Genomic DNA, 27,238 nt, shown 5'->3' on the forward strand with positions numbered 1-27,238 from the left:
AGGAGGGGAGGGCAGGGGCAAAATATTGACAGTAGACATGGTTGCCGATACTTAGGTTCCCTGCTCCCGAGGAATATATATATGTAACACGCATGTCTTTATTTCTTAATTTCTGTTTATTGAAAACTATAAGCTCACACTGATACCTCCACTTCTAATTCCAGTTTGGTTCTAGTTTTTGTTTTTATATTTGTAGCTTCCTTCTTTGAAAGTGAGAGCTCTGGCCGGGTGTGGTGACTCACGCCTGTAATCCTAGCACTTTGGAAGGCTGAGGCGGGTAGAGGTCAGGAGTTTGAGACCAGCCTGGCCGACATGGTGAAACCCCGTCTCTACTAAAAAAAAAAAAAATAGCCGGGCTTGGTGGTGGGCGCCTGCAATCCCAGCTACTCGGGAGGCTGAGGCAGGAGAATTGCTTGAACCTGAGAGGCGGAGGTTGCAGTGAGCCGAGATCGTGCCATTGTACTCTAGCCTGGGCAACAAGAGCAAAAACTCAGTCTCAGAAAAAAGAGAAAATTAGAACTCTGACCCCCACTATCCTTGATATATTTACTTATTTTTTTTCTAGTCTCTAATCACTAATTTATTTTCCTCAATTTATTTTCGTGAACAAAATATTGTGTCCTTCTACTTTAATGAAACATTTCAAGGGTTTTTTTTTCTTCCCAACTTTAGCTTTAGGGTCAGGAGGTATTGTGCAGATTTGTTACGTGGGTAAATTGCGTGTCGTGGGGGTTTGGTGTACAGATTATTTTGTCACTCATGTAATGAACATAGTGCCCAATAGGTAGTTTTTAATTCTCTCCCTCCTCCCACCCTCCACCCTGAAGTAGGCCTTGGTGTCTATTATTCCCTTCCTTGTGTCCATGTGTATTCAGTGTTTAGCTTCCACTTATAGGTGAGAACATGAGGTAATTGGTTCTTTGTTCCTGCATTAATTTGCTTAGGATGGTGGCCTCCAGCTGCATCCGTGTTGCTGTGAAGAACATAATTTCCCTTTTTTTTTTTTTTGAGACAGGGTCTCTCTCTGTTACCTAGGCTTGAGTGCAGTGGCATGATCTCAGCTCACTGCAACCCCTGCCTTCTGGATTCAAGTGATTCTCATGCTTCACCTTCCCAAGTAGCTGGGATCACAGGTGTGTGCTACCACACCCGACTCATTTTTGTATTTTAGTAGAGACGAAGTTTCAACATGTTGGCCAGGCTGGTCTCGAACTCTGCCTCAAGTGATCCATCTGCCTCGGCCTCCGAAAGTGCTGGGATTACAGGAGTGAGCCACTGTGCCCGGCCAATTTCATTCTTTTTAATGGCTGTGTAGTATTCTGTGATGTGTGTATATGTACCACATTTTCTTTATTCAGTTCTCTGTTGATGGGCACCTAGTTTGATTCCGTATCTTTGCTATAGTGAATAGTGCTGTGATGAACACGTGAGTGCATATGTCTTTTTGGTAGAATGACTTATTTTCCTTTGGGCATATTTCCAATAATGGGATTGCTGGGTTGAATGGTAATTCTACTTTTAGTTATTTGAGAAATCTCCAAACTGCTTTCCACAGAGGCTGAACTAATTTACAGTTCCACCACTAATGTGCAAGAATTTCCATCTCTCTGCAGTCTCACCAGCATCCATTATTTTTTGGCTTTTTATTAATAGCCATTCTGATTAGTGTAAAATGGTATCTCCTTGTGGTTTTGATTTGCATTTCTTGGATGATTAGCAATGTGGAGCATGTTTTCATGTTTGTTGGTTGCTTGTGTGTCTTTTGAGGAGTGTCTGTTCATGTCTTTTGCCTATTTTTTAATGGGGTTATTTGTTTTTTGCTTGTTCAGTTAAGGTTTTTTGTAGATTATGGATATTAGACCTTTGTCAGATGTATATTTTGCAAATATTTTCTTCCATTCTGTAGGTTGTCTGTTTACTCTGTTAATAATTTCTTTTGCTGTACAGAAGCTCTTTAGTCTAATTAGGTCCCATTTGTCAGTTTTTGTTTTTGTTGCAATTGCTTTTGGAGTCTTCATCATGAAGTCTGCCAGGGTCTATGTCCAGAGTGGTATGTTTTAGGGTTTCTTCTAGGGTTTTTATAGTTTTAGGTTTTACGTTTAAGCCTTTGATCATCTTGAGTTGATTTTTGTATATGGTGAAAGGAAGGGGTCTAGTTTCATATTCTGCATATGGCTAGCCAGTTATCCCAGTGCCATTTATTGAATAGGGATTCCTTTTTGCATTGCTTTTGTCCACTTTGTTAAAGATCAGAAGGTTGTAGATGTGTGGCTTTATTTCTGGATTCTCTAACCTGTTCTGTTGGTCTGTGTGTCTGTTTTTGTACCAGTACTATGCTGTTTTGGTTACTGTAGCCTTGTGGTATAGTTTGAAATTAGGTAGTGTAATGCCTCTGGAATTGTTCTTTTTGATTCAGATTGCTTTGGTTATTTGGGCTCTTTTTTGGTCCCATATGAATTTTAGAATAGTTTTCTCTAACTCTGTGAAAAACGTCATTGGTAGTTTGAGAGGAATAACATTGAATCTGTAAATTGCTTTGGGCTGTATGGCCATTTTAACAATATTGATTCTTCCTATCTGTGAGCATGGAATATTTTCGCATTTGTTTGTGTTTTTTCTGCCTTCTTTCAGCAGTGTTTTTTAATTCTTGTTGTAGAGATTTTTCACCTCTCTCTTTAGCCATATTCCTAGGTATTTTATTCATTATGTGGTTATTGTCATTGGGATTTCATTTTAGATTTGACCCTCAGCTTGGACGTTATTGGAGTATAGAATCGCTACTGAGGTTTGTACGTTGATTTTTTATCCTGAAACTTGGCTGAAGTTTATCAGGTCTAGGAACCTTTGGGCAGAGGCTGTGGGGTTTTCTAGGTATAGAATGATATTGTCTGTGAAGAGAGATAGTTTGCTTTTTGTTTCTTTCTCTTGCCTGATTGCTCTGGCTAGGACTTTCTATGTGAAATAGGAATGGTGAGAGTGGGCATTCTTGTTTTGTTCCATTTCTCAAGGGGCACGTGTCAAGCTTTTGCCCAGCATGATGTTGGCTGTGGGTTTGTCATAGACGGCTCTTATTTTGAGGTATGTTCCTTTGATGCCTAGTTTGTTGAGGTACTTGATTATCTGATCATTTTTTCCTCTGTGTAACTAATCTCCTTTTGTAACCACCACCCTTCTGGTGTATATGCCCTTCTCACTTCATTGGGTCTCCAGTCTCCCCATGAAAGACTGGCACCACTGTTCTCTTCAAGCAGACAACTTCCTTATCCCCATCAGTCTCTGATATCCCAGGCCAGGTACCTCAACCCCAACCCAACCACGTGGCCACCATCATCATCTCGTGGCCTCTAGACTGAATTATTCAGGAAAGAAGGAGAGGAAGGAGGATTCTGAAGCCCCCTAAGTACCTCAGATTCAGTCTCAGGGGCCTGCACATTTTGAAACATCTGACTTAAGTTTTTTTAAGTTTCTTTATTTTTTAGAGATGAGGCCTCTCTTTGTTGTCCAGACTGTCCTCAGACTCCTGGGCTCAAGCAGTCCTTCCACCCAGCCTCCTGAGTAGCTGGATCTAAAGGCATTATACCACCATGCCTGGGCTTTTTTTTTTTTTTCTTCTTCAGTCACGTTTGTTTTTATTTATTCTAAAATTATTTCTTTGTTTGTTTATTTTCTTTCTAGAAATGGGATCTCGCTAAGTTTCCCAGGGTGATTTTAAACCCCTGGGCTCAAGTGATCCTCCCACTTCAGCCTCCTGAGTAGCTGAGACTAAAGAGACTAAAGGCATGCACCACCTTGGGCAGCATTTTTTTTTTTTTTACAGTCACTTTTATTTTTATTTATTTTAAAATTTTATTTATTTACTTGCTTGTTCGTTACTTTTTTTTTTTTCCTTCTAGAAATGGAATCTCTCTGTTGCTCAGGCTGATCTCAAACTCCTGGGCCTAAGCGATCCTCCCACCTCAGTCTCCCAAGTAGCAAGGACTACAGGAGTGTGCCACCATACCTGGCTGAGACAAAATTTACATAGTATAAAATTTGCCCATTGTGGTTGGGTGTGGTGGATATGCCTGTAATCCTAACACTTTCGGAGGCCGAGGCAGGCGGATCACCTCAAGTCAGGAGTTGGAGACCAGCCTGGCCAAGATGGTGAAACCCCGTCTCTACTCAAAATATAGAAAAATTAGCCGGGCGTAGTGTCGCGTGCCTGTAATCCCAGCTACTTGGGGGGCTGAGTCAGGAAAATCACTTGAACCTGGGAGGCAGAGGTTGCAGTGAGCCGAGATCACACCACTGCACTCCAGCCTGGGAGACAGAGGAAAAAAAAAAAATTGCCCATTGTAAGCAATTCAACGTAAGCGATTCAATGGTTTTTACTAAATTTATATAATTGTGTATCATCACCATAATCTAAATTTAGAACACTTCTGTCACTCGGAAGGTTTACTTGTACCCACCTGTAATTAATCCTACTCTTCTAATTCCTAGCCCTAACCAATAACTCATCTGCTTTTTGGTTCTATATATGTGCTGCTAAATGTAGTTTTTTGTTTCTGGTTTCTTTCACTTAACATAATGTTTTTGAACTTTGTACATGTTGTAGCATATTCATTCCTTTCTATTGTTGAATAATGTTTTATTATTGGATAGACCATATTTTATTAGTCCATTCACCAGTTGATGGACATTTATATTGTTTGCAGTTTGGGAGTATCACATTAATGGTGCTGTGTACATTTCTATGCATATCTTTGTGTGGACATATGTTTTCATTTCTTTGGATAGTCAGAGAATTGTGTTGTATGGTAAGTTTATGTTTACTTTTTTTTTTCTTGGAGATAGGGTCTTACTCTGTTATCTAGGTTGGAGTGTGGTGGTGTGATCATGGCTCACTGCAGCCTCAACCTCCTGGGCTCAGGGAGTCCTCCTGCCTCAGCCTCCCAAGTGGCTGGGACCACAGGCACGTGCCACCATACCTAGCTAATTTTTTTTATTATTACTATTTGTAGAGATGAGGTGTCACCATGTTGCCTACACTGGTCTTGAACTCCTGGGCTCAAGTGATTCTCCCGCCTCAGCCTCCCAAAGTGCTGGGATTACAGGTGTGAGCCACTGCGCCCAAACTACGTTCACCTTTTTAGAAAACACCAAACTGTTTTATGCAGCGGACTGCATCATTTCACATTCACAGAGTTTATTTTTTAACATTCTCACCAGCACTAGTTACTCTGTCTTCTTGATTTTAACTGTTGTAGTGGTGTGTAGTATATCATTGTGGTTTTAATTTACATTTCCTTACTGGGTAATGATCTGAGTATCTTATCTCATTGTTAGCCAGTTGTATGTCTTTTTTGGTGGAATGTCTGATGAAATCTGTTTGTTCATTTAAAAAATCTGTTCATTTTTTTTTTTTTAATATTGAGCCCTGAGTTCTTTTTATGTTCTAGATACAAGCCCTTTATTAGCTACATGATTTACAGTTATTTTCTCCCTGTCTGTGGTGGTTCTTTCTATGTATTTGGATGGTGTCTTTTGAAGTGCAAAAATTGATAATTTTTTCTTTTTTATGGATCATGCTTTTGGTATCTAAGAACTTATTTGCCTAACCCAAGATTTTTTTTCTGTTTTCTTCTAGAAGTTTTACATTTTTTACTCCTAAATTTAGGTTTATGATCCATCTGAGTTAATATTTATGTATGGTATGAGGTCAAAGGTGTGTGTGTCCAATTTTTCTAGCAGAATTCACTGGAAAGGGTATCCTTCTTCTATTGAATCCTCTTGACACCCTTGTTGAAATCAATTGACCACAAGTGTTAATGGTTTATTTCTGGACTCTCACTTGTCTTCCATTAATCTATATACCTATCCTTGTGCTAATTCCACACTATCTTTGTTTAATGTGGCTTTATACTAAGTTTTGAAATCAAGTGGTATAGTTCCTCCAACTTTGCTCTTTTTCAAAATTATTTTATGCGTTTTGGGTGCTTTGTGTTGCTATATACGTTTGAGGATCAGTTTTTCAATTTCTTTTTTTGGGGGGTGGGGGGTGAGAGGGGACAGAGTCTCGCTCAGTAGCCCAGGCTGGAGTGCATTAGCGTGATCTCAGCTCGCTGCAACCTCTGCCTCCTGGATTCAAGCAATTCTTATTGCCTCTCCCAAATAGTGGGACTATAGACATGCACCACCACACCTGGCTAATTTTTTTGTACTTTTCCTAGAGACGAGGTTTCACCATGTTGGCCCGGCTGGTCTCAAACTCCTGATCTTGTGATCTGCCCACCTTGGCCTCCCAGAGTGCTGGGATTACAGATGTGAGCCACCATGCCTGGCCCAATTCTTCAATTTATACAAAAGACCCTACTGGCATTTTGATAATGATTGCTTTGAATTTATAGATCAGTTTGAGGGAGAATTGCCACCTTGACAATACTGAGTCTTCTATTCCAAGAACGTGGAAGTTCTATGTTTATTTATTTATTTATTTTATTTACTTTTATTTTTTGAGATGGAGTTTTGCTCTTTTGCCCAGGCTGGAGTGCAGTGGCGTAATTTCGGCTCACTGCAACCTCCACACCGCCCCCACCCCGGGTTCAAGTGATTCTCCTGCCTCAGCCTCCCGAGTAGCTGGGATTACAGGTGCCCACTGCCACGCCTGGCTAATTTTTGTATTTTTGGTAGACACAGGGTTTCGCCATGTTGGCCAGGCTGGTCTCGAACTCCTGACCTCAGGTGATCCACCTGCCTCGGCCTCCCAAAGTGCTAGGATTACAGGCATGAATCACTGTGTCTGGCCTATTTAGCTTTTTAAATTTTTTTTCTTAGTGTTTCATAGATTTCAGCATACAAGTCTTATACTTCTTTTGTTAAATTTATTTCTAAGTATTTTAATATTTCTAATGCTATTGTGAGTGGAATTGCCTTCCTAATTTCATTTTTGGGTTGTTTGTTGCTAGAATATAGAATATAATTGACTTTTGTCTACCTATGTGACAAAGTCAAATAAAAATATACAGATTAATCTCTAAACAAAATGTTTTCCTCGGGAAAACAGAAATGTAATTTGGGGCATACAAACAGAGTTAGGGTAGTATTCAGCGTGTCTACAGAGCAAAGAGAAGATTGAGGATTTTATTAGAAAGAGAATTGTTGCATATTGTTTTGAAAGAAAAGTCATTGGTACTAGCAAAGTTTTTAGAAGCTGGCAAGTTCTGATTGGTGAATGACAGTGGTAGATAAAACTGGTCTTAAGGTTTTAGCAGGTTATTTTGGCAGCTAGCTTGCAATATAATTTCTGGGCTGGTGCTTTGTGCCCTGAGTGCTTTTCTTTTCCCCTTGTCTTGATTCTAATTTACTTGGGTATGACAAGATAGCTCCAATTCATATAATCAGTTTTTCACACATGTATTTGGTGATACTACCAAACTTATTTATAAGTTTTATTAGGTGTTTTTGTTTTTGTTTTTTTGTTGTTTGTTTGTTTTTGTTAGTTTTGACAGTCTTGCTCTGTCACCCAGGCTAGAGTGTAGTGGCGGGATCTTGGCTCTCTGCAGCCTCCACCTCCCTGGTTCAAACGATTCTCCTTCCTCAGCCTCCCGAGTAGCTGGGATTACAGGCGCCTGCCACCGTGCCTGGCTAATTTTTCTATTTTTAGTAGAGATGGTGTTTCACCATCTTGGCCAGGCTGGTCTTGAACTCCTGACCTTGTGATCCACTCGCCTTGGCCTTCTCAAGTGCTGGTATTACAGGCGTGAGCCACCGTGCCTGGCCGTTTTTTAGTTTTTTAAAAAATTCTTTGGGATTTTCTACATATAGGATTGTTATGTCTGTGACTGATCGTGGTTTTACTTCTCTTCCAATCTGGGTGTTTTTTTATTTGTTTATTTCTTATTGCACTGGGTAGAACCTCTAGTACAATGTTAAATAGAAGTGGTAGAAGCCAACATACTGGCCTTGTTCCTCCTCTTAGGGAGAAAAGCGTTCAGTCTTGCATCATGGATTATGTTAATTGTGAGGTTTTCACAGATATCCTTTATCAGGTCAAGGATATTCCCTAAACTATCCCTAGTTTGTTGTTGAGAGACTTTATCATGAAAGTGTGTCAAATGTGTCTTCTGCTTCTGTTGAGATGGTTGTGTAGTTTTTGTCCTTTATTATTCTTGTAATATGTTGTAACAAAATTATGACGTGTTTGGAGAGTAATACAGTCGCTACTAGAACAGTTTAGTTTTGCTATTGTGAAGGTGTGAGAAGTTTTACTCACCATTGCTTTTATAACATCAGTGCAAATGCCAACCCAGTAAATAAGGTAAATGATGTCTCAGTATTCCTGTGAAAATAGTTTTGACTTTGCAGTCCTCCTGAAAGAGTCCCAGGGACCCCAAGAGGTTTGCCAGCCATACTTTTTGAGAATCACTGTCCAGCTTGATTGTAGTGGGTTCCTTTTTTTTTTTTTTTTTAACTGAACCAGCTAAAATTTTATAGAATTAAAACATGTATGTTTATAAAGGATATGGACCTATAATTTTCTTAGGCTGTTGCTGTCTGGCTTTGAATCAAAGTTACGGTAATGTTGTAAATGAACTTAAGCAGCTTTTCCTCTTATTCTATTTTCCAGCGCTTTATAAGACAAAGACTACTTGTTCTTTGAAAGTTTTTTAGTTTTCTTCAGTAAAGCTACCTGTGGTGATGAGGACATGGGGATGCATAATAGAGTTTTACACTTGGCAACGTGTATACATGTGGGACAACTCAGTGATGAGTAACTCAAAGAGGTGCTGAGAATTTGGTGCTTGTATACCATTTCATTTACTTTTTTATTTATTTTTTAACTTTTAGGTTGAGGGTACATATGCAGTTTTGTTATACAGGTAAATTGCATGTTATGGGGTTATTATATACCATTTTAACAAAGGATGATTAATGGTGAAGTAACTAGACAAAGGCTTGGACTGCTAGGGGCAGTAAATTGTGTGAAGGTGACTAGGAAATATTTGGTTGATAAGGGTTGTTTAGTAATATTTGTCATGTAGATTCAATTCAAATTACTGCTGTCTCCAGTGATAAGCATTATCTCCAGTGATTAAGAGCCTTCTTGGTACATGAGATGGGACACCTTTACAAATGCAAATTTATATTACTTTTACAAAAGGAAATTTTATACCCTACTTTTAGGCAGAAAGGAGGAAGGCAGAGAGTTTGCTGCTTCTGGTGTCTTTAGCTAAAATAGTCCTTATGCCAAAGTGGTATACTTTAGGATAATATTTCCTGGTCCCCTTTAGAAGAATATACAAAATTTAGTGTCAGTGTATGGAAGCCAATCAATCCCCAGTTCTGTCCTGGAGAACACAGGGAAGGCTTCAGAGAGAAGGAAATTTGAGCTGCAAAGTGAAAAATTAACAAGTATTAGGTATGCATTTGGGATAAGGGTATTTAAGTTGAAACAGTGGCGTGTGCAAGAGAGTAGAGACATAATGGTATGGCCTTGTTTACTACTGGATTAAAGTGTGTGGATGGTAGATTCTTGGAGGCATGATGATGGGTGGACAAATTAGCAGGGGGCTCTATCGTGAAGAGTCTTGATTGTCATGCTCATCACTAATTTGGATTATTTATTTATTTGGCTATAGCAGTTGGAGGATTTTGAACAGGAGATTGATGTGATCATCTGATAATTTGGTCAGAGGCATCCTAACCAGAGTGACTGTATCTTGAAGAAAGGCCAGATAAAGCCAAACCTCCTGGGTTACATTCCCAAGGGGTTGGGCACTGTTGGTCACAAGATGTTTAGGGTTGAGGGAACGAGTTAATGATGCTAACTAACTAAGAGATGCTTATGAAACTTATGAAATGTTTCAGTACTTGAAGAACAAAAAGCATTCTTAGTTTAAGAATAGGTTTGCTTTCATACAAAATTAGCTGGGCATGGTGGGACATGCCTATACTCCCAGCTCAGGAAGGCTGAGGCAGGAGAATCGCTTGAACCCGGGAGGCAGAGGTTGCGGTGAGCTGAGATCATGCCATTGCACTCCAGCCTGGGCAACAAGAGCAAAACTGTGTCTCAATAATAATAATAATAATAATAATCATCATCATCATCGGTTTTGCTTTAAAGATAATAATGCACTCATGCATTTTTGCTAAAATCCGTAGTAACATAGGGAAATAACAGTACTGATAGCCTGTCACAGCTGATCACAAGCCTTTGTAATGAAGTACACTATCCTTAACAGCCTATATAAGCAAGCAGTGTGTTTAAGGTAGGGGTGTTCCTCCTCTTGGATTCTGAGGATGTCCTACTCTGTAATAGAGAAGTCTCTAATAAACTTCGCTATACTCTGTGACACCCTGAATTATTTCCTGTGTGAGATCCAAGAACCTGCTCTTGGGGTCTCAGACAAGACCTCTTTTCTAGTGACTGTCTTCTTTAAACATGCTACTATAGCTTGGATTTGAACCATGATTGTACCAACTAAAATGCAGAATAATTACCGCCATCACATTCTCCTACCTGGGTAACATCACTCCCTTTCTTGTACTCTTTACATATGTGTAAGCCACCCACATTAAAAATTTGATTTTTATTTTGTCAAAGAAATATGTGGACATAATTTCAAAAGTCCGTTAGTTCTTTAAAGGAATTTTGAAATTCCCTTACCCCATTCCTGCCATCCTTGATTTTATTTATAGAAACCAACTACTTTAAATTATTTTATCTATTTCAGTGTCAAATTAATTCAACTTAATATTATTTCTAATAAAGTCATTGCGCATTATGATTATGTCTGTTTTCTTTTGCAACTTTTTGTTTTCCTGAGGGTAATAATTGTCTCACTTTTGCATTGCTTTGTATTGTACGTAGCAATCATTTATTCACCCCATATTTTCTATCAGAGCTGCAAAATGTTTTTCAGTATATTACATTAGATGATTTAATCTCCTAATTTAATCTTCTCCCCCACCATACTCCATCCTTCCAGAAACATTTCTTCTAGAGCCTTCTTGTCTTCTCCTCCAGCCCAGATTGATTATTTTCTAGTCCCCTTGCATATTTATTTGCCATCATGGTATGGCCAGTAACTCTCTCTACTGTGGGTTCTGAATTCCTCAGATTTTCTGCCTTCCTCTTGGAAGCCTCCTGTGCTTCTGTGCCACTGACTACCTGTGCCAAAATATGTTGCTTGAATTCTCTTCTTCACATATCTAAGTCTCTTCAGCTGTGAGCCTCTGAAGGCCAAGGATTGAATATACTTGCACCTTTTTGAGTATCTTAAGTGCCTGACATAGAACCTTGCAATTAGCTGTCATTAAAAAATGACTGTGGGCCAGGTGTGGTGGCTCCTACCACAAGCCTTTGTAATGCTCAGCATTTGGGGAGGCTGAGGCAGGAGGATCACTTGAGCCCAGCAGTTCATGACCAGCCTGGGCAACATAGTGAGATCTTGTGTCTATGAAATAATAAACAAAATTTAGCCAGGTGTGGTGGTGTGCACTTATTCCCAGCTGCTCAGGAGGCTGTGGTTGTAGGATCACTTAATCCTGGGAGGTCAAGTCTGTAGTAGACTGAGATTGCACCACTGCAATACAGCCTAGGTGACAGAGTGAAACCCTATCTCAAAAAGACTGTGTTTTCTGATCATGACATGTGACAAATAAAGCAAGTGAAATAAAAAAATTTAAAAAATGAGGTTAAAAGAAAAAACAGAATAATAAAAAGATAAAACAACAACAATAAAAATGACCGTGATACTGGTCTGTTGAAAGTGAAGGGCCTGGTCCTTATGTAGCATCTGTACCCATGGCTGCCTCATAGAAACTAAACTGTGTTCTAATCTTTTCTACTATGGAAATTTGGGCACAGGTCAGACAGCTGGGCAATTTATTGAGGAAGGAGGTAGAAAAGAAGGATTGTTACTAATACAGAGTGGGTTTAATCTGTATCAGTAACAGATTAAACTAGGTATTAAGTAACAGATTAAAGTATGTATTAGTAACACTTAAAATATGTATGTATTGGGCTAACATACCTAGTGATTACGGGACATTTTGCATTTCCTCTCAACCACTAGCTGTCAAAGCAACTGGTCTAGAAATGTAACCTGTGAGTGGGCTTATAATTTGGAGCTTCCAGAGAAATCCAGAGGCCATGGGAACTAGTACAGACAAACCAAATATACCACAACTTCCCAGACACTATGTTATTGGAGCAGTCTTTACTAGTTCCAAGGCCCATGTTTGTGGAGGGCCTCAGGAGTGAAAGTGCACTCCATTCGGAGAAAAAAGTCTATAGTCTCATTGGCTGCTTTCTTTTGATTACCAAGAGATGTACTGCTTTAAGAATACATTACGAAACCATAATCTCCCTTTCCTTAATTCTGCAGTCTCTCCCATTCATTAATTCTCCAAATAATAACCATGTATCAGGCACTGTCCTGGGAACTGGAAATATAGGCATGCCTAGAATACCCAGAATCTGAAGCAGTGTACAGTCTAGGATTTTTAAATTTTTCTCCTGTCTCTTTTACCAGGTTGATTCCATTAGAACTGTGTGAATGTCAACTGCAAATAATCAAAGAATTATCTTGTTTACTTGGTGGTAGGCAAATTTACTAAGGTGTGGTAGAAAATCCTATCCTCATCTTGAGACTGGGGGTGGAGACAAGTTGCCTGCCATGAAGGGAACTTCCTACTACATCACATAAATTATTCCAGGGGAAGAGATTGTACTGGCTTATATTTGGCCAATTTCCTCCCTCTGTTTATGTCTTTTCTTTAAAACTCTTGATTCCTTCCAGGTGTTCTTGGTCTATTAAATTCATGATATCTTGGGCTTGGCATTCCAGATTTAGACCTGTGTTTGTTTCTTTTCACTGTAAGTTGTAACTGTTGCAGGAACATGTATCAGAGATGTTTATTTTTAGATTTGGGTGGTATAATCTGCCCGGGACTGAATCATGCTTCCTTTGCATTGCTGGTGGTCTTTTCTGCTATAATATAGTGAAAGGATTCAGGATTGTTGAGTGTAGAGATCATCTATACCTCTTCATTTTTTGTCTGGCTCAAGATAGCTCTCTCTTTATTGTGTCCTGATACAGGGTTGATAGTCGCAATAGTAGCGAAGGTGGTCACGACTAAAGACTTTGGTGGGAGCATACTGTTTCCTTAGTCTCTGTCATAGCAGACCTGCTCCCCAATATTTGTGCCTATGTCAAAGTTTCGTGCCAGTCCCTAAGGTACTTATTGCTGTCCTCTCATCCCTGAAATTAGGCCACATAAAATGCCCTTGATTTTCTGGATACTTGACTTGTAAATCATTTGAGGATGAAACGCCACACTAATAAAGTCCCAGGGCAAAGAAAATTCAAGTTAGATTAGGCCTTCAAAAAATGTTATTACTTTATCTTGACTTAGGGAAAGCTGCGTCACATTTCTTTCTTTCTTTCTTTTCTTCTTTTTTTTTTGAGACGGGGTCTCGCTCCTCACTCTGTAGCCCAGGCTGGAGTGCGGTGGCCCGAGCTCCACTCACTGCAAGCTCCGCCTCCCGGATTCACGCCATTCTCCTGCCTCAGCCTCCCGTGTAGCTGGGACTACAGGCACCTGCCACCGCGCCGTGCTAATTTTTGTATTTTTAGTAGAGACGGCGTTTCACCGTGTTAGTCAGGATGGTCTCGATCTCCTGACCTGGTGATCCGCCCGTCTTGGCCTCCCAAAGTGCTGGGATTACAGGCGTGAGCCACCGCGCCCGGCCGCATTTCTTAGCCTGCAGTTCGTTGTCCAAATACAGGGGATAATAATAGTCCCTGCTTCATAGGGTGTGAGATACTACATGTAATGATGCTTTAAACCAGGGTTGTTACAGTTTTACAAGCCAATCTTTTAGCTTCCCTCTGCCACATAGGAAGAAGAATTGTCTTGGGCCACACACAGAATACACTAATGATAGCTGATGAGCTTAAAAAACAAAAACAAAAAAACACCTCATAATGTTTTAAGAAAATTTCCAAATTTGTATTGAGCCACATTCAAAGCCGTCCTGGAGTGCATGTGGCTTGTGGGCTGCTGGTTGGACAAGTTAACTTTAAACCAAGCCCAGTTAGCTCTTAGTAATCGTTAGATATTATCATTGTTGTTTTAAATGCATAGCTGATTTCAGCAGAACATAAGGAAAACCCTGAAGGACCCAAATCAGAGAGAGAAAACAACACCTAATCAATGGGAGTAGAAGCGCTAGCCAGCAATCAGGCAAGAGAACGAAATAAAGGGTACCCAAATAGAAAGAGAGGAAGCCAAACCACCCCGTTTGCAGATAACATGATTCTATATGTAGAACACCTAATAGTCTCAGCCCAAAAACTCCTTTCTTCCTTTCTTTCTTTTCTTTCTTTTCTTTCTTTTCTTTCTGACAGAGTCTCGCTCTGTCACCCAGACTGGAGTGCAGTGGAGTCATCTCGGCTCACTGCAAGCTCTGCCTCCCAGGTTCAGGCCATTCTCCTGCCTCAGCCTCCCGAGTAGCTGGGACTACAGGCGCCTGCCACCATGCCCAGCTAATTTTTTGTGTTTTCAGTAGAGACGGGGTTTCACCATGTAAGCCAGGATGGTCTCCATCTCCTGACCTCGTGATCCACCCGCCTCGGCTTCCCAAAGTGCTGGGATTACAGGCATGAGCCACTGCGCCCGGCCCCAAAAGCTTCTTAAGCTGATAAACAACTTCAGCAAAGTTTCAGGATACAAAATCAATCACTAGCAGAAAGCACTAACATTCCTATCCACCAACAACAGCCAGGGTGAGAGCCAAATCAGGAAGGCAGTCCCATTTACAATTGCCACAAAAAGAATAAATACCCAGGAGTATAGCTAACTAGGGAGGTGAAAGATCTCTACAATGAGAATTGCAAAACACTGCCCAAAGAAATCAGAGAGGACACAAACAAATGAAAAAACATACCATGCTCATGGATAGGAAGAATCAATATCATTAAAATGATCATACTGCCTGAAGCAATTTATAGATTCAATGCTATTTCTATCAAACTACCAAGAATATTCTTCACAGAACTTGAAAAAACTATTTTAAAAATTGTATGGAACTGGGCTGGGCGTGGTGGCTCATGCCTGTAATCTCAGCACTTTCGGAGGCCAAGGTGGGTGAATCATGAGGTCAGGAGTTCAAGACCAGCCTAGCTAATATGGTGAAACCCCATCTCTAGTAAAAATATAAAAAATTAGCTGGGTGTGGTGGCATGTGTCTGTAGTCTCAGCTACTTGGGAGGCTGAGGCAGCAGAATTGGTTGAACCTGGGAGGTAGAGGTTGGAGTGGGCTGAGATCATGCCACTGTGTTGGGCGACAGAGTGAGATGTCTCAAAAAAAAAAAAGTCTCATGGAACCAGAAAAGATCCCAAATAGCCCAGGCAGTCCTAAGCAAAAAGAACAAAGCTGGAGGCATCACGTTACCTGACTTCAAACTATACTACAGGGCTACGGTAATTAAAACAGCATGGTACTGGTACAAAAACAGAGACATAAACCAATAGAACAGAATAGAGAGCCTATTTTAAAAATCAGATATTTTAAAATCGTAGACCACACACCTAAAACCATCTGATCTTTGACAAAGCTGACGAAAACAAGCAATGGGGAAAAGACTCCCTATTCAATAAGTGGTGCTGGGATAGCTGGCTAGCCATAAGCAGAAGACTGAAGCTACATACTACCCCTCCTTTACATCATATACAAAAATTAACTCAATATGGGTTAAAGATTTAAATGTAAAACTATGAAAACCCTGGAAGACAACCTAAGCAATACCATCCTGGACACAGGAATGGGCAAAGATTTCATGACAAAGACACCAAAAGCAATCGCAACAAAAGCAAAAATGGACAAGTGGGATCTAATTAAATTTAAGTGCTTCTGCACAACAAAAGAAACTATCAAGAGTAAACAGACAACCTACAGAATAGGAAAAAATATTTGCAAACTGCATCTGACAAAGGTCTAATATTCAGCATCTATAAGGAACTTAAACAAATTTACACAAGAAAAACAACCCCATTAAAAAGTGGGCAAAGAACATGAACAGATACTTTTCAAAAGAAGGCATACATGTTACCAACAAGCATATGAAAAGCTCAATATCACCGAGCATTAGAGAACTACAAATCAAAGCCACAATGAGATATCTCACACCAGTCAGAATGGCTGTTGTTAAAAGTAAAAAAAATAACAGATGTGACAAGGTTGTGGAGAAAAGGGAATACTTATACACTGTTGGTGGGAGTGTAATTTAGCTCAACCATTGTGGAAAGCAGTGTGGTTATTCCTCAAAGAGCTAAAAGCAGAAGTACCATTTGACCCAGCAATTTCATTATTAGGTATATACCCAGAGGTATATAAATCATTCTGCCATAAAGACACATGCACGCGAATGTTCATTACAGTACTATTCACGTTAGCAAAGACATGGAATCAACCTAAATGATCATTAATGATAGATGGGATTTAAAAAAATGTGGTACATATATGCCATGGAATATTATGCAGCCATAAAAAAAGAACAAGATCATGTCTTTTGCAAGAACATGGATGGAGCTGGAGGCTATGATCCTAAGTAAACTAACCCAGGAACAGGAAACCAAATACCTCATGTTCTTACTTATAAGTGGGAGCTGAATGAAGATAGCTCATGAACACAAAGAAGGGAAAACAACAGACATTGAAGTCTACTTGGGGGTGGAGAGAGAGAGGAGGGAGAGGAGCAGGAAAAGTTACTACTGGCTACTAGGCTTAATACCCGGGTGATGAAACAACCTATACGACAAACCCCTGTGTCACGAGTTTACCTATATATCCTTCACATGTACCCCTGAACCTAAAAAATAATAATAATAACAGTGGGAGCCAGCTTTGAAGCTTCCAAAAATGGGGTCAGGGAGGAGATGTGCTAGTCTCAATAACCTTGAGGGGAAAAAAGATGAAGTCTTGGCTTGTTGAAAGTAAGCAATTAGAATTGAGACCCCCTACATACAATTAGGACCCTCAAAAGACTTCACCCTCAGTGCAGGAATGGACTAGGAAAACCACTGGCATGTACAAATAAAAAGTACTTCCTTAATCTCATCTGGATTTTAAATAGGGCTTTTAATAAAGGAAAGACGTCTCCCTTGAAAATTTCTACCTGTAAGCCTGCACTTAACTGAAATTTGGGGTTGGAGTTTATACTCTTTGTGTGGTCTAGAAGCTGGTTCTGGGCTGGTAATAACTCTGACTGATCCGTCAGAAACAAACTTAACACTTCTATTAAGTGACATACCCTCAAATCAGGTAGCATAGGATTCTCATAAATACAGCTTCACTGAAGGTAAGTTTATAGTACAAAATTACAAACCAATCAACCAACCAAGTGAAAAATCAATAAGTGAAAATCAACAGATAAAAGAAACAATTTGAAACTTCAGAAAGTAGCATTAGAGGATGGGCACAGAGGCTCACAGCTTTCATCTTAATACTTTGGATGACTGAGGCAAGTGGACTGCTTGAGCCCAGGAGTTCGAAACCAGCCTGGGCAACATGGCCAAACCCTGTCTCTACAAAAAAATACAAATATTAGCTGAATGTGGTGGCTCATGCCTGTAATCCTGCCACTTTAGGAGGCTGAGGTGGGAGGATCGCTTGAGCCTGGGAGTTCAAGACCAACCTGAACAACATAGTGAAGTCTTATCTCTACTAAAAAAAATTTTTTTTTAATTAGCTGGGCATGGTGGTGTGTGCTTGTATTCCCAGCTACTCAGAAGTCTGAGGTGAGGATTGCTTGTGTCAGGGAGGTCAAGGCTGCAGTGAACTGTGATTGTGCCATTGCACCCCAGCCTGGATGACAGAGCGAGACCCTGTCTCAAAAAGAAAAACAAAGTAACATTAGAGATTAAGACTGTAAGATGAGTATATTTAAAATGATTAAGAGTATAAAAGAAGGAGGCTGGATGTGATGGCGCTCACGCCTGTAATCCCAGCAATTTGGGAGGACAAGACGAGTGGATCACTTGAGCCCAGAAGTTCAAGACCATCCCAGACAATGTGGTAAAACCCTGTCTCTACAAAAAATACAAAACTTAGTCAGGCATGGTAGCATGGGCCTGTGGCCCCAGCTACCCTGGAGGCTGAGGTGGGAGGATCACCTGAGCCCAGGAAGTTGAGGCAACAGTGAGTGGAGATTGAGCCCCTGCACTCCAGCCTGGGCGACAGAGTGAGACTCTGTCTCAAAACAAACAAAAAAGAATATGAAAGAAGGAAACAAAAACAAGAGAAAAAAAGACCAAATATATTTGGACAAAAAGCTAATTAGAATTCAAAGAATAAAATATATATATATTGTGTTGTTGAAATTGAAAATGCAACAGTCGTGTTAAATAATAGAGCTGTGGACAAAGTAAAATTTTTATCTAGAGTGCAAGACAGAAATGGGAATATATAAACTATAAATAAAAGCTAAGAAACACAGAAGATATGATCAGATGGTCCAACAGAATATGGAGAAATGGGAAGAGGCAGTATTCATAGAGATAATGAATGAGACCTTCCAGAACTGATTAGAAACAAATAACATCTTGAAGCATGGTGAGTCCTCACTATAATAAATAAAAATAAATCCCCATCTAGATACATTGCAGTACTGCAGAACCATGAAAACAAAGAGAATATCTTAAAAGAACCTTCAAGAATTCACTAAACTAAAAGAACTCAGCAAGAAAGTTCACTCAAGAAAATTGAAAATATATGTTCATGCAAAAACTTGTACACAAATGTTCACAGCAGCAGCATCTGTGATAACCAAAAAGTAGTAACAACCCAAATACCTTGTCATTTTATGAAAGGATTAACAGTTGTGGCATGGAGAATTTATGCATGCCACAACATGCACGAATCTTGAAAACATGCTGAGTAAAAGAAGCCAGACACCAAAGACTACATAGTGTATGATTCAGTTTCTGTGAAATGTCCGGAATATGTAGAGTCCATAGAGACGGTGAATCCATAGAGACAGTACATTGGTGGTTGGTTGTGGGGAGAATGGGATGGAGAGTGACTGCTAATGGGTACAAGGTTTCTTTTTGGCAGTGAAAATATTCTGGAATTAGATAGTGGCAGTGCTTGCACAGCCTTGTGAATATACTAAAAATGAATAAGTTGTACATTTTAAAAGGGTGAATTTTATATTGTTTGAAATATATCTAAAAAAAAATAAGTTAATGGTTAAAATAAAGCAACCAGACAGAAAAAGAAAAATTAAGTACAAAGGAACAGCACTTATGCTAAGAGCAAGCTTTTCAACAGCAATAACAGGAGCCATAAGACTACAGAATAATGTTTTTAAAGTATTGAGAAAAAAAGTTACTCTGAACAAGACACTAGAATTATCTATACTTGCTAAATTAGCAATGGAAGTGAGTGACCAAAATAAAGACATTTTCAGACCATCAAAAACCCAGAGAACAAAATCTATAGAGATTTATTACTATCAGATCCTCTCTGAAATAATTACTACAGGATATATTTCAGAAACAAAGAAGAAATACATTAATGCAAGAGAGAATGTTAAGCAGTGAAATTGGAAAATACATGAGTAAATCTCAGCAAGCAATTATTGTATGAAATAATAATTATTAATTTGGCAATGTAAAAGTAAGATAGACCTGAATAATAGACTGCAATAATAGGTAAGTTGAAAGAGAATGGTAGGATTGGAGTTAAAAGCCATCTAGGATCTTTTAATTTTGTTCAGAAAGAGGATTGAGGTGCTGGTTAACTTTAGACTTTGTTGAGACAAGAACACCTATTAAACCTTGAATAATAATAACTACTTTAGCACAGAAAAAGACAAAACAATATGTAATTTCTAAACCAATAGAACAGAGGTTAAAAAAAAAAAAAAGATTAATTCAAGGAGAGTTGCCATCAGACTTGGAGGAAAACTTTACCTTAGAGCAAAGACTTTTTTCCTAGTTCCTCTGATGCCTGCTGCCCTTGTGGGGAATTCTGACCACCTGCTTCTGTGGAAATACATTCATTTGTTCAATAAACACTTGTCAAAAACCTCCTATGCCCTGTGTACTATTTCTGGGTATTTGGGATACCTCTTAGAGCTCACTCTAGAGAAGAAGAAACAGACGATAAACATAGTTTATATAGTATGTTAGAAGCTGACAAATGCTATTGGGAAAAAAGGTAGAGCAAAGGGGATTCGGGAAAACAGAAAATTGGGAAGGTGACATTAGAATAAGGCCTTGAAGGAGTGAGGGATTTTTGCCATTGTGTAGTTGAAGGCAGGAAATTACAAGTAAAGGGAACAGCTAACACTGGTCCTAGTAGCTAGAAGTGCCTATGCAAAATTAGCAGCCTGTGGAAGGTTTTGAGCAGAGAAATGAAATAATCAGATGTGTGCTTTAAAAGAATAACTGTGGCTTGCTCATATTAAAAACAGATTAGGGTAGAAGACAAGAGTCAACCAGAGAGACTAGTTAGGAGGATATTGAAATAATCCAGGTAAGCAATAAATAATGTATCAATAATAATATGATGGATAAGTAATAATATTTCCCTTTATTGGGGAGAGAATATGTATTTTTCTCCCACTCTCACTTCCCCATCTTAACCAGGGCATCTTGGTTTTTACTCTGAAATATTATAGCATCTGGAAGTGCTTGACTGTAACCAGCTTCACATTCTTCTTTATATTGTTTACACTTATTGAAACAGAAGTGATCTTTTCCTCATTCTAAATTCTAAAAGGTGCCTGCCAAGTACTATCTGTCATGGAGTGCTCAAGTTCCTAGGAGCAGCTAGACCTCTGGGATTTGGAGACTGGAGAGGCCTAAGGAATCTGCAACCAGGCATCCTATTCCACACCCTGTGTTGCTTCACACTGGGAAGCAGGCTTCCTAAGTAAATTTACAGCAGCTCTTGCAGGGGTCAGATCTTCCAAGTGCCTGCTAGTTGCTGGAGGGAGGGTTTTTTGGAGGCTAGAAATGAGCTACTACTCTCCAAATATGGTTACAATTCAACACTGTCACAGAGAATGCATGATGTGCCTTAGCCCTTGTTCTCACTGTTAAGTGAGATAACCATGGTGAGGCATGTAAGAAAATGAAATGCCAAGTCTCACTCCGAGTAGCCAAGTGACTGGGATGGTTTAACACCAGTCTTTGCATGGGGTAGCTCAGGGGGCTTCCAGGCTACCACCCGTCAGCTGAGAGTTAGTGTACCTGACTCTGCAGATATCCAGTACTTCATCTTACTGGAATGAAAGAAGTAAGACTTGTCCTTTATCTTCTTAGGTTCCGGGGGAAATGGCCAGAGCCTGTTGAAGTGGAAAAATTAGCCAGTTCCTTGTTGTAGATCTCAGCTGAGTCATGGTATCTGTAGCAGAGTGTCTGACCTTTTTTTCCCCTGGCAGCTGTTAAAGATTTGCCAAGTGAGATTATGTGTACCTTTATAAAAAGGCATGTGGCCTGGAAATATGATCTTTAGTGTTTTGGCTTTTATTTTAAATTTTAAATAAGGTTAAGGCAAATGAAGCTGGAATTAATTATCTGTCCCTGAAGTTTCAAGAAATTTTCACTTTCAGACACAAGGATTTAGATATAACAGTTTGATTTACCTTTCATAGACCAGGTATACATGTATTTTCTTTATTTTAATCCTTGTAACAAATCATACTCATCCATTCATTTAACAAATATTTATTGAGAGCCTACTGTGTGCCAGGCAGCGTTCTAGGTATTGAGGAGTGCAGCAGTACAAAAAGCATACAAAAGCCCCTGCCCTCGTACAGTTTAATTTCTGATGAGAAGAGAGACAACACAACGAATGTGCAAAATATATACAATCATATATATATTGGGGATTAGTTCCAGGACCCACATGGATACCAAAATCTGCAGATGCCCAAGTCTCTTATATAAAAGAGCATACATAATATTCACATATAAGCTACACATATCTTCCTTTATACTTTAAATCATCTCTAGATTATCTAATACAAAGCAAATCTATGCAAATAGCTGTTATACTGTATTTTTAAAATTTATATTATTTTAAAAGTTTTAAAAAATATCTTCCACCCATAGTTGGTTGAATCCATGGATGTGGAACCCACAGATAGAGAGTGCTGACTGTAGTGTGTTAGATGATGATAAGTGCTAGGAGAAAAATATATCAAGAAAGGGGGATAGGGAGTTTGGGAGGGGTTGCAATTTTAAATAGAGTGATGGGGGAAAATTCACCCAGAAGATTGTACTTGAGCAAAGACCTGAAGGAGGAGGGGAGCAAGCCTTGAGGCAATCTGGGAGAAACGTAGGCAAAGGAAATCCCAATTGTAAAGGCCCTGAGATGGGTGGCATGCTTGGCAGTTTCTAAGGAAGGTGAGGAGGCCGGTGTGGCTGGAGAGTGAGCAGGAGGGAGAGAGGTCATGGAGAATCCAGACCATATAATGCCTTGTAGGCCATCATCTGAACTGACTTTTTCTCTCAGTGTGACAAGGAGAATTTTAAATGGAAGAGGGACATGATGTTGCTTAAATTTTAAAATTTTTGTATAGTTTTATTGAGGTATGATTGGAATATAATAGATTGTGTGTGACTGTGATAATGAACATGAAGATAATGAACAGATCTGTAACTCTCAGAAGTTTCCTCGTGACTATCTATAATCCATTCTTTGCTTCTCATTGGGCGACTACTAATCTGCAGTCTGTCACTATAGATTAGTTAGCATTTTCTAAAATTTTATATAAATGGAATTGGATCAACTAAACAATTTGTCCTTGTGAGTCCCACCAGTGAATTTTTTTTTTTTTTTTTGAGACAGAGTCTGGCTCTGTCTCCCAGGCTGGAGTGCAGTGGTGTGATCTCGGCTTATTGCAAGCTCTGCCTCCTGGGTTCACGCCATTCTCCTGTCTCAGCCTCCCAAGTAGCTGGGACTACAGGCACCCGCCACCATGCCTGGCTAATTTTTTTTTTTTTTTTTTTTTTTTGGTATTTTTAGTAGTCAGGGTTTCACTGTGTTAGCCAGGATGGTCTCGATGTCCTGACCTCGTGGTCTGCCCTCCTCGGCCTCCCAAAGTGCTGGGATTACAGGCGTGAGCCACTGCGCCCGGCCATCCGCCTGTGAAATTTCTTAATTGTGGTGGGTCAAATTCAAATTTTATTTTTTTAGTGGTTCTACTTTTGAGAAAATTTTTATTTCACCTCTCCCAATGGATAGATGTTTATTTCAAGATACATTGCAACCTATTGTCAACACCTCAAACCTGCCAGTCATTGATTTCTTGAAGGAGTGTAATTTGTTATCTATGCCTCCTAAATGTTCCTCGTATCACCAGCCCTTACTGTGGGTGATACAATGCCAGTACAAAGACAGTTATTCATGGAAATTTGTTCACTGCAGTTGCCAATCATCATGAGTCTCTCTTTGAAAGGAATATTTTTTCACAAAATCAGCATTTCCCTGAATAAGTGGCTTCATCTTCCCTTGTTATGGTCTATGGAAGTCACAGTGAGAGCAACTACTGCTATTACTGGAATTTCAGTCCATACTATGGTCAGTGTCCACAATTTCTGTCACGAAGTATGCAAGCATTACTTTGAACTACATCCGATACATCTTAGTGGTTTAGGTCATTACTTGCAAATCAGTGAGTCCTGTTTTAGCCACGAAATCAAGTGTCACTATATCCATGCTCTGGAGAGAGAAATAATGGGCTTTTGGTATGGTGGATACATCCATCAGCCAGTTATTAGTTATTTGGAAATTGTTGGTGACTGTTTTGCCCAAACCTTGCCACCTATTTTGCAATGCCTAGTTGAGTACAGTTCATATCACCTCTTGGCATACATACCCAAAACATCTAGTGCTGTTGAAATAAATGCAAAGCAAAGTGCAAGCCCATGAGAGGAATTTGTCACAATGTGTTGGACTCGTATTTGGTCAAATTTATGTGGTGTGATTGACTTGGAAATAATGTTTTCAATTCCTTTTAGTGCATGTGTCAGAACAATTTCCTGTTAAGTAACATTATGTTTGACTTATGTTTTTAGTATATTTTAGTATAACTATTCAGGGACAAATTTTTTGATTGAATACATGTGAGAGGCAAATTGTTCAACTCATCCATGAAATCATACAACATACTCTTTTTTGTTTGGCATCTTGCTTTCAGTATAATTATTTGTGAGATTCACCCATTGTGTGAATCAATTGTTCATTCCTTGTTATTGCTGAGTAGAATTCCATTATATGGATATACTGTGATTTGTTTGTGGCTCATCTGTTGGTGCATGTTTTAGGTGGTTTGTAGTTTCGGGTTTTCACAGATAATTAAAAGCATATAATTGGGTCCTGCTGTTTCATCCAGTCTGACAATCTCTGCCTTAATTGACTATGTACTTAGAACATTTATATTTAATATGATTATTGGTGTTATTGGGTTTAAATCTGTTATTTGTTTTCTAATTGGCCCAACTGTACTTGTTCTTTCTTCTTTTTCTGGCACAGTCATTGGCTCACTGCAGCCTTGACCCCCTGGAGTCAAGCAGTCCTCCTGCCTCAGTCACCCAAGTAGCTAGGACTATAGGCATGTGCCAACATGCCCAGCTAATTTTTTTAATTTTTATTTTCTGTACAGATTTGAGGAAGGAAAGGGTGTATTGGAGGTTTAAGGAGAAAATGTGATTAGTTGTCTTGGAGAGTGAGCAAGCACATTAGTCTGGTAAATGTGCTAAGATTGTCAGGCAGTAATGAGGCCCCACTTGATGTTCGTCACTGTAAATATAAAGATACATCAGCCAGCCTGATTCTGGGTTTTTCTTCAGTCACTCTAAGTTCCCAGGTGCAGTTGCAAAATAGATGGAAAGCTTGGTTGTAAAGGGTTGGGATTTCACCGGGACTTTGGTGTCCTTGAGAGGTAGCAACGTTTCACTTGGAGCTAGAATTTAAAGCAGACACTCAGGAGAAATTGGGGATATAGGCAGTTTGCTGATGACATACTGAGTTCGAGGAGGCAAAGTATAAGCTTTTCTCAAAGGTTCAGAGTAGTGGGAAACTGTCAAGAGAGTGGGAGGCTTGGCATTCCATGGTGACTGAGGTAGTTAGGGGTATGGGCATGATTGGATTCCTCCTGATGGCTTCTTAGGGGAAAATGGTTATTTCTAATGACAATCTCTTTCTTGAGATTAATCTCATTCCTTCTGTTAGCCCTACAGAGTCTGACTGTGGCCTTCCCTATAGCTTCTATAACCTACTTCTTTTTCTGTCATTCTCCCCTCCTGTCATCTGCTCTTGACTTCTTTGCTAGTTCTTGAGCATCCCAAATTTGTTCTTGTCTCAGTGCCTTTACCTTTACTTTTCTCTCTGCCTCTCAGCTCTACTTTTGTCTGAGTCCTTCATATCATTCAGTTCTCTCATCAGATTTCACTTCCCTAGTTAGCACTCCCACACCAGTCTCTGATTTCCTTTCTCCTTTTCTCTCTCTCCCTCCCTCCTTGCTTTCCTCTCTCTCTCTCTTTCTCTTCCTCTCTCTCCCTCTCTCCCCTCCCTGTTTCTCCCTCTTTTGTTCTTTCTTTCTCTTCCTTTTCCCACAGCACTGTTCACTCCAGTTATGAGGATAGAGACTGTTCTTTTGTTCCCTAGTGCTTCCCTCCTAAAACACTGCCTAGTGTACAGTAGGTGTTCAATAAATATTTGGATGAATATAAATGGAAAACTTCCCTAATGCCTTCAAAAGATAGGCTGATTTTCAGATAAATTGATACAGACTTTTCAGTAATAGATGTGCGTGAAATGGCTTTTCATTACCATCTGGTTTTCTCCAACCAGAAGAAAAAGCTTTAGGCATTAACATGTTGTGGAAAGCCAGTATTATAGAAGAAACCCAGGCCTGTTCTGACATACATTCTGAAATGAGAATATTACTTAATTCATGGACTAAGCAGTTCTCAAAATAATTTCATAGATTAAGTTAATAGTTTTGGGGGGGTTCTTAGAGAATCTGAGAATACTTTGACTTGTGCTTTTTATTTTGTAAATCAATTTGCAGTGGTCATCCTTCATTAGATACTGTTTAAAACATAGTTGTTGCCCGTAGGGAGCTCCTCATGTTTGCTTGGGAAGCCAAACTAAACATTGGAGAAGCACAGTGGCAATGCAAGATGAAAGTCAAGGCAGTGACAAAAGTTATTCCAAGGTGGAACACAGTGCTTTGTGGAATCTAACTGGTGCTGAGTGTAATTGCTGACCCAGTTCAGTTTAAAGAACTATACTGTGCAGCCCGTGAAATGGTGTCACTCTTTTGTTCCTTAAAAGCCACTCAAGGTCTCTGAGCCCATGGTGTGGCCCTATTATAACTCACATTTTGTTTTCATTGCAGTTGTCGGACAAGTAACCGCAAGAGCTTGATTGTGACCTCTAGCACATCACCTACACTACCACGGCCACACTCACCACTCCATGGCCACACAGGTGAGTGCATGAAGGTTAAGAAAGGTTGAATGAAAGAGTGGCCACAGATGCTGAGTTTCTTTCCTACTTCTCATGTTGTGCAGTTCAGTACATTACATTGTCACTTTACTTGGTTGACTGAAGCATACAGAGCTCATGGGCTTGCTTTCTGTGTGAGAATGAGTTAGCCTACTTTTGACTCTTAATTGTTTCTTACCTTGTTCTCTCAACATTCCTTTCAGTCTTGTACATATCTTGGGGCTAGGTATGTGTCCTGGGTTTATGGCCTCTGTTTTGGTGTGTTCTGGTGTGTTATGGCTCCATTCGTCTTGGGCCATTTGATGAGGAGTCCATGAATATTTTGTACTACTGTGCCCGAGGATTAGGGCTCACAGAGAGGGTTTTTTGTCTAATGGGACTCCTGTTAACCTTCCTGCTCTTAGATTAGGAGATAACAAAAGCAAGAGGAATATGTGTTTGTTTGTTTGTTTTTAAATAGAAATGAGGTCTCTCTATGTTGTCCAGGCTGATCTTGAAATCGTAGGCTCGAGTGATCCTCCTACCTTGACCTCCAAAGTACTGGGAGTATAGGTGTGAGCCACCGCACGTGGGTTGGAGTATTTGTTTCCTAACAATACTGATATTACATATTGGAATTAAGGCAAATGACCTCATGGATTCAGGCTGCTCTATCCCGGGAATATGGGCTCTTCCCAACAGTGTAAGGACTGACTTACGTGACTCTGAAGAATATATAAAAAT

General features: G+C 39.6%; 1 protein-coding gene across 15 annotated transcripts in view; it reads left to right on the forward strand.

Moving 5' to 3' along the window:
• Positions 1 to 27,238, forward strand: part of MAST2 (microtubule associated serine/threonine kinase 2) — a 256,656-nt gene that overhangs the window by 159,192 nt on the left and 70,226 nt on the right. For 14 of the 15 annotated variants that reach the window (XM_031668117.1, XM_031668122.1, XM_031668126.1 and 11 more), the window contains one exon: positions 26,406 to 26,497. In XM_031668117.1, the coding sequence (XP_031523977.1) occupies positions 26,406 to 26,497 (92 nt within the window). Of the gene's footprint in view, positions 1 to 4,317; positions 4,800 to 26,405; positions 26,498 to 27,238 lie in introns of those variants that run through there. The other variant, XM_031668144.1, reaches the window with a different exon arrangement.

The sequence above is a fragment of the Papio anubis genome, chromosome 1, assembly GCF_008728515.1.
Source record: "Papio anubis isolate 15944 chromosome 1, Panubis1.0, whole genome shotgun sequence".
Classification (NCBI taxonomy): domain Eukaryota; kingdom Metazoa; phylum Chordata; class Mammalia; order Primates; family Cercopithecidae; genus Papio; species Papio anubis.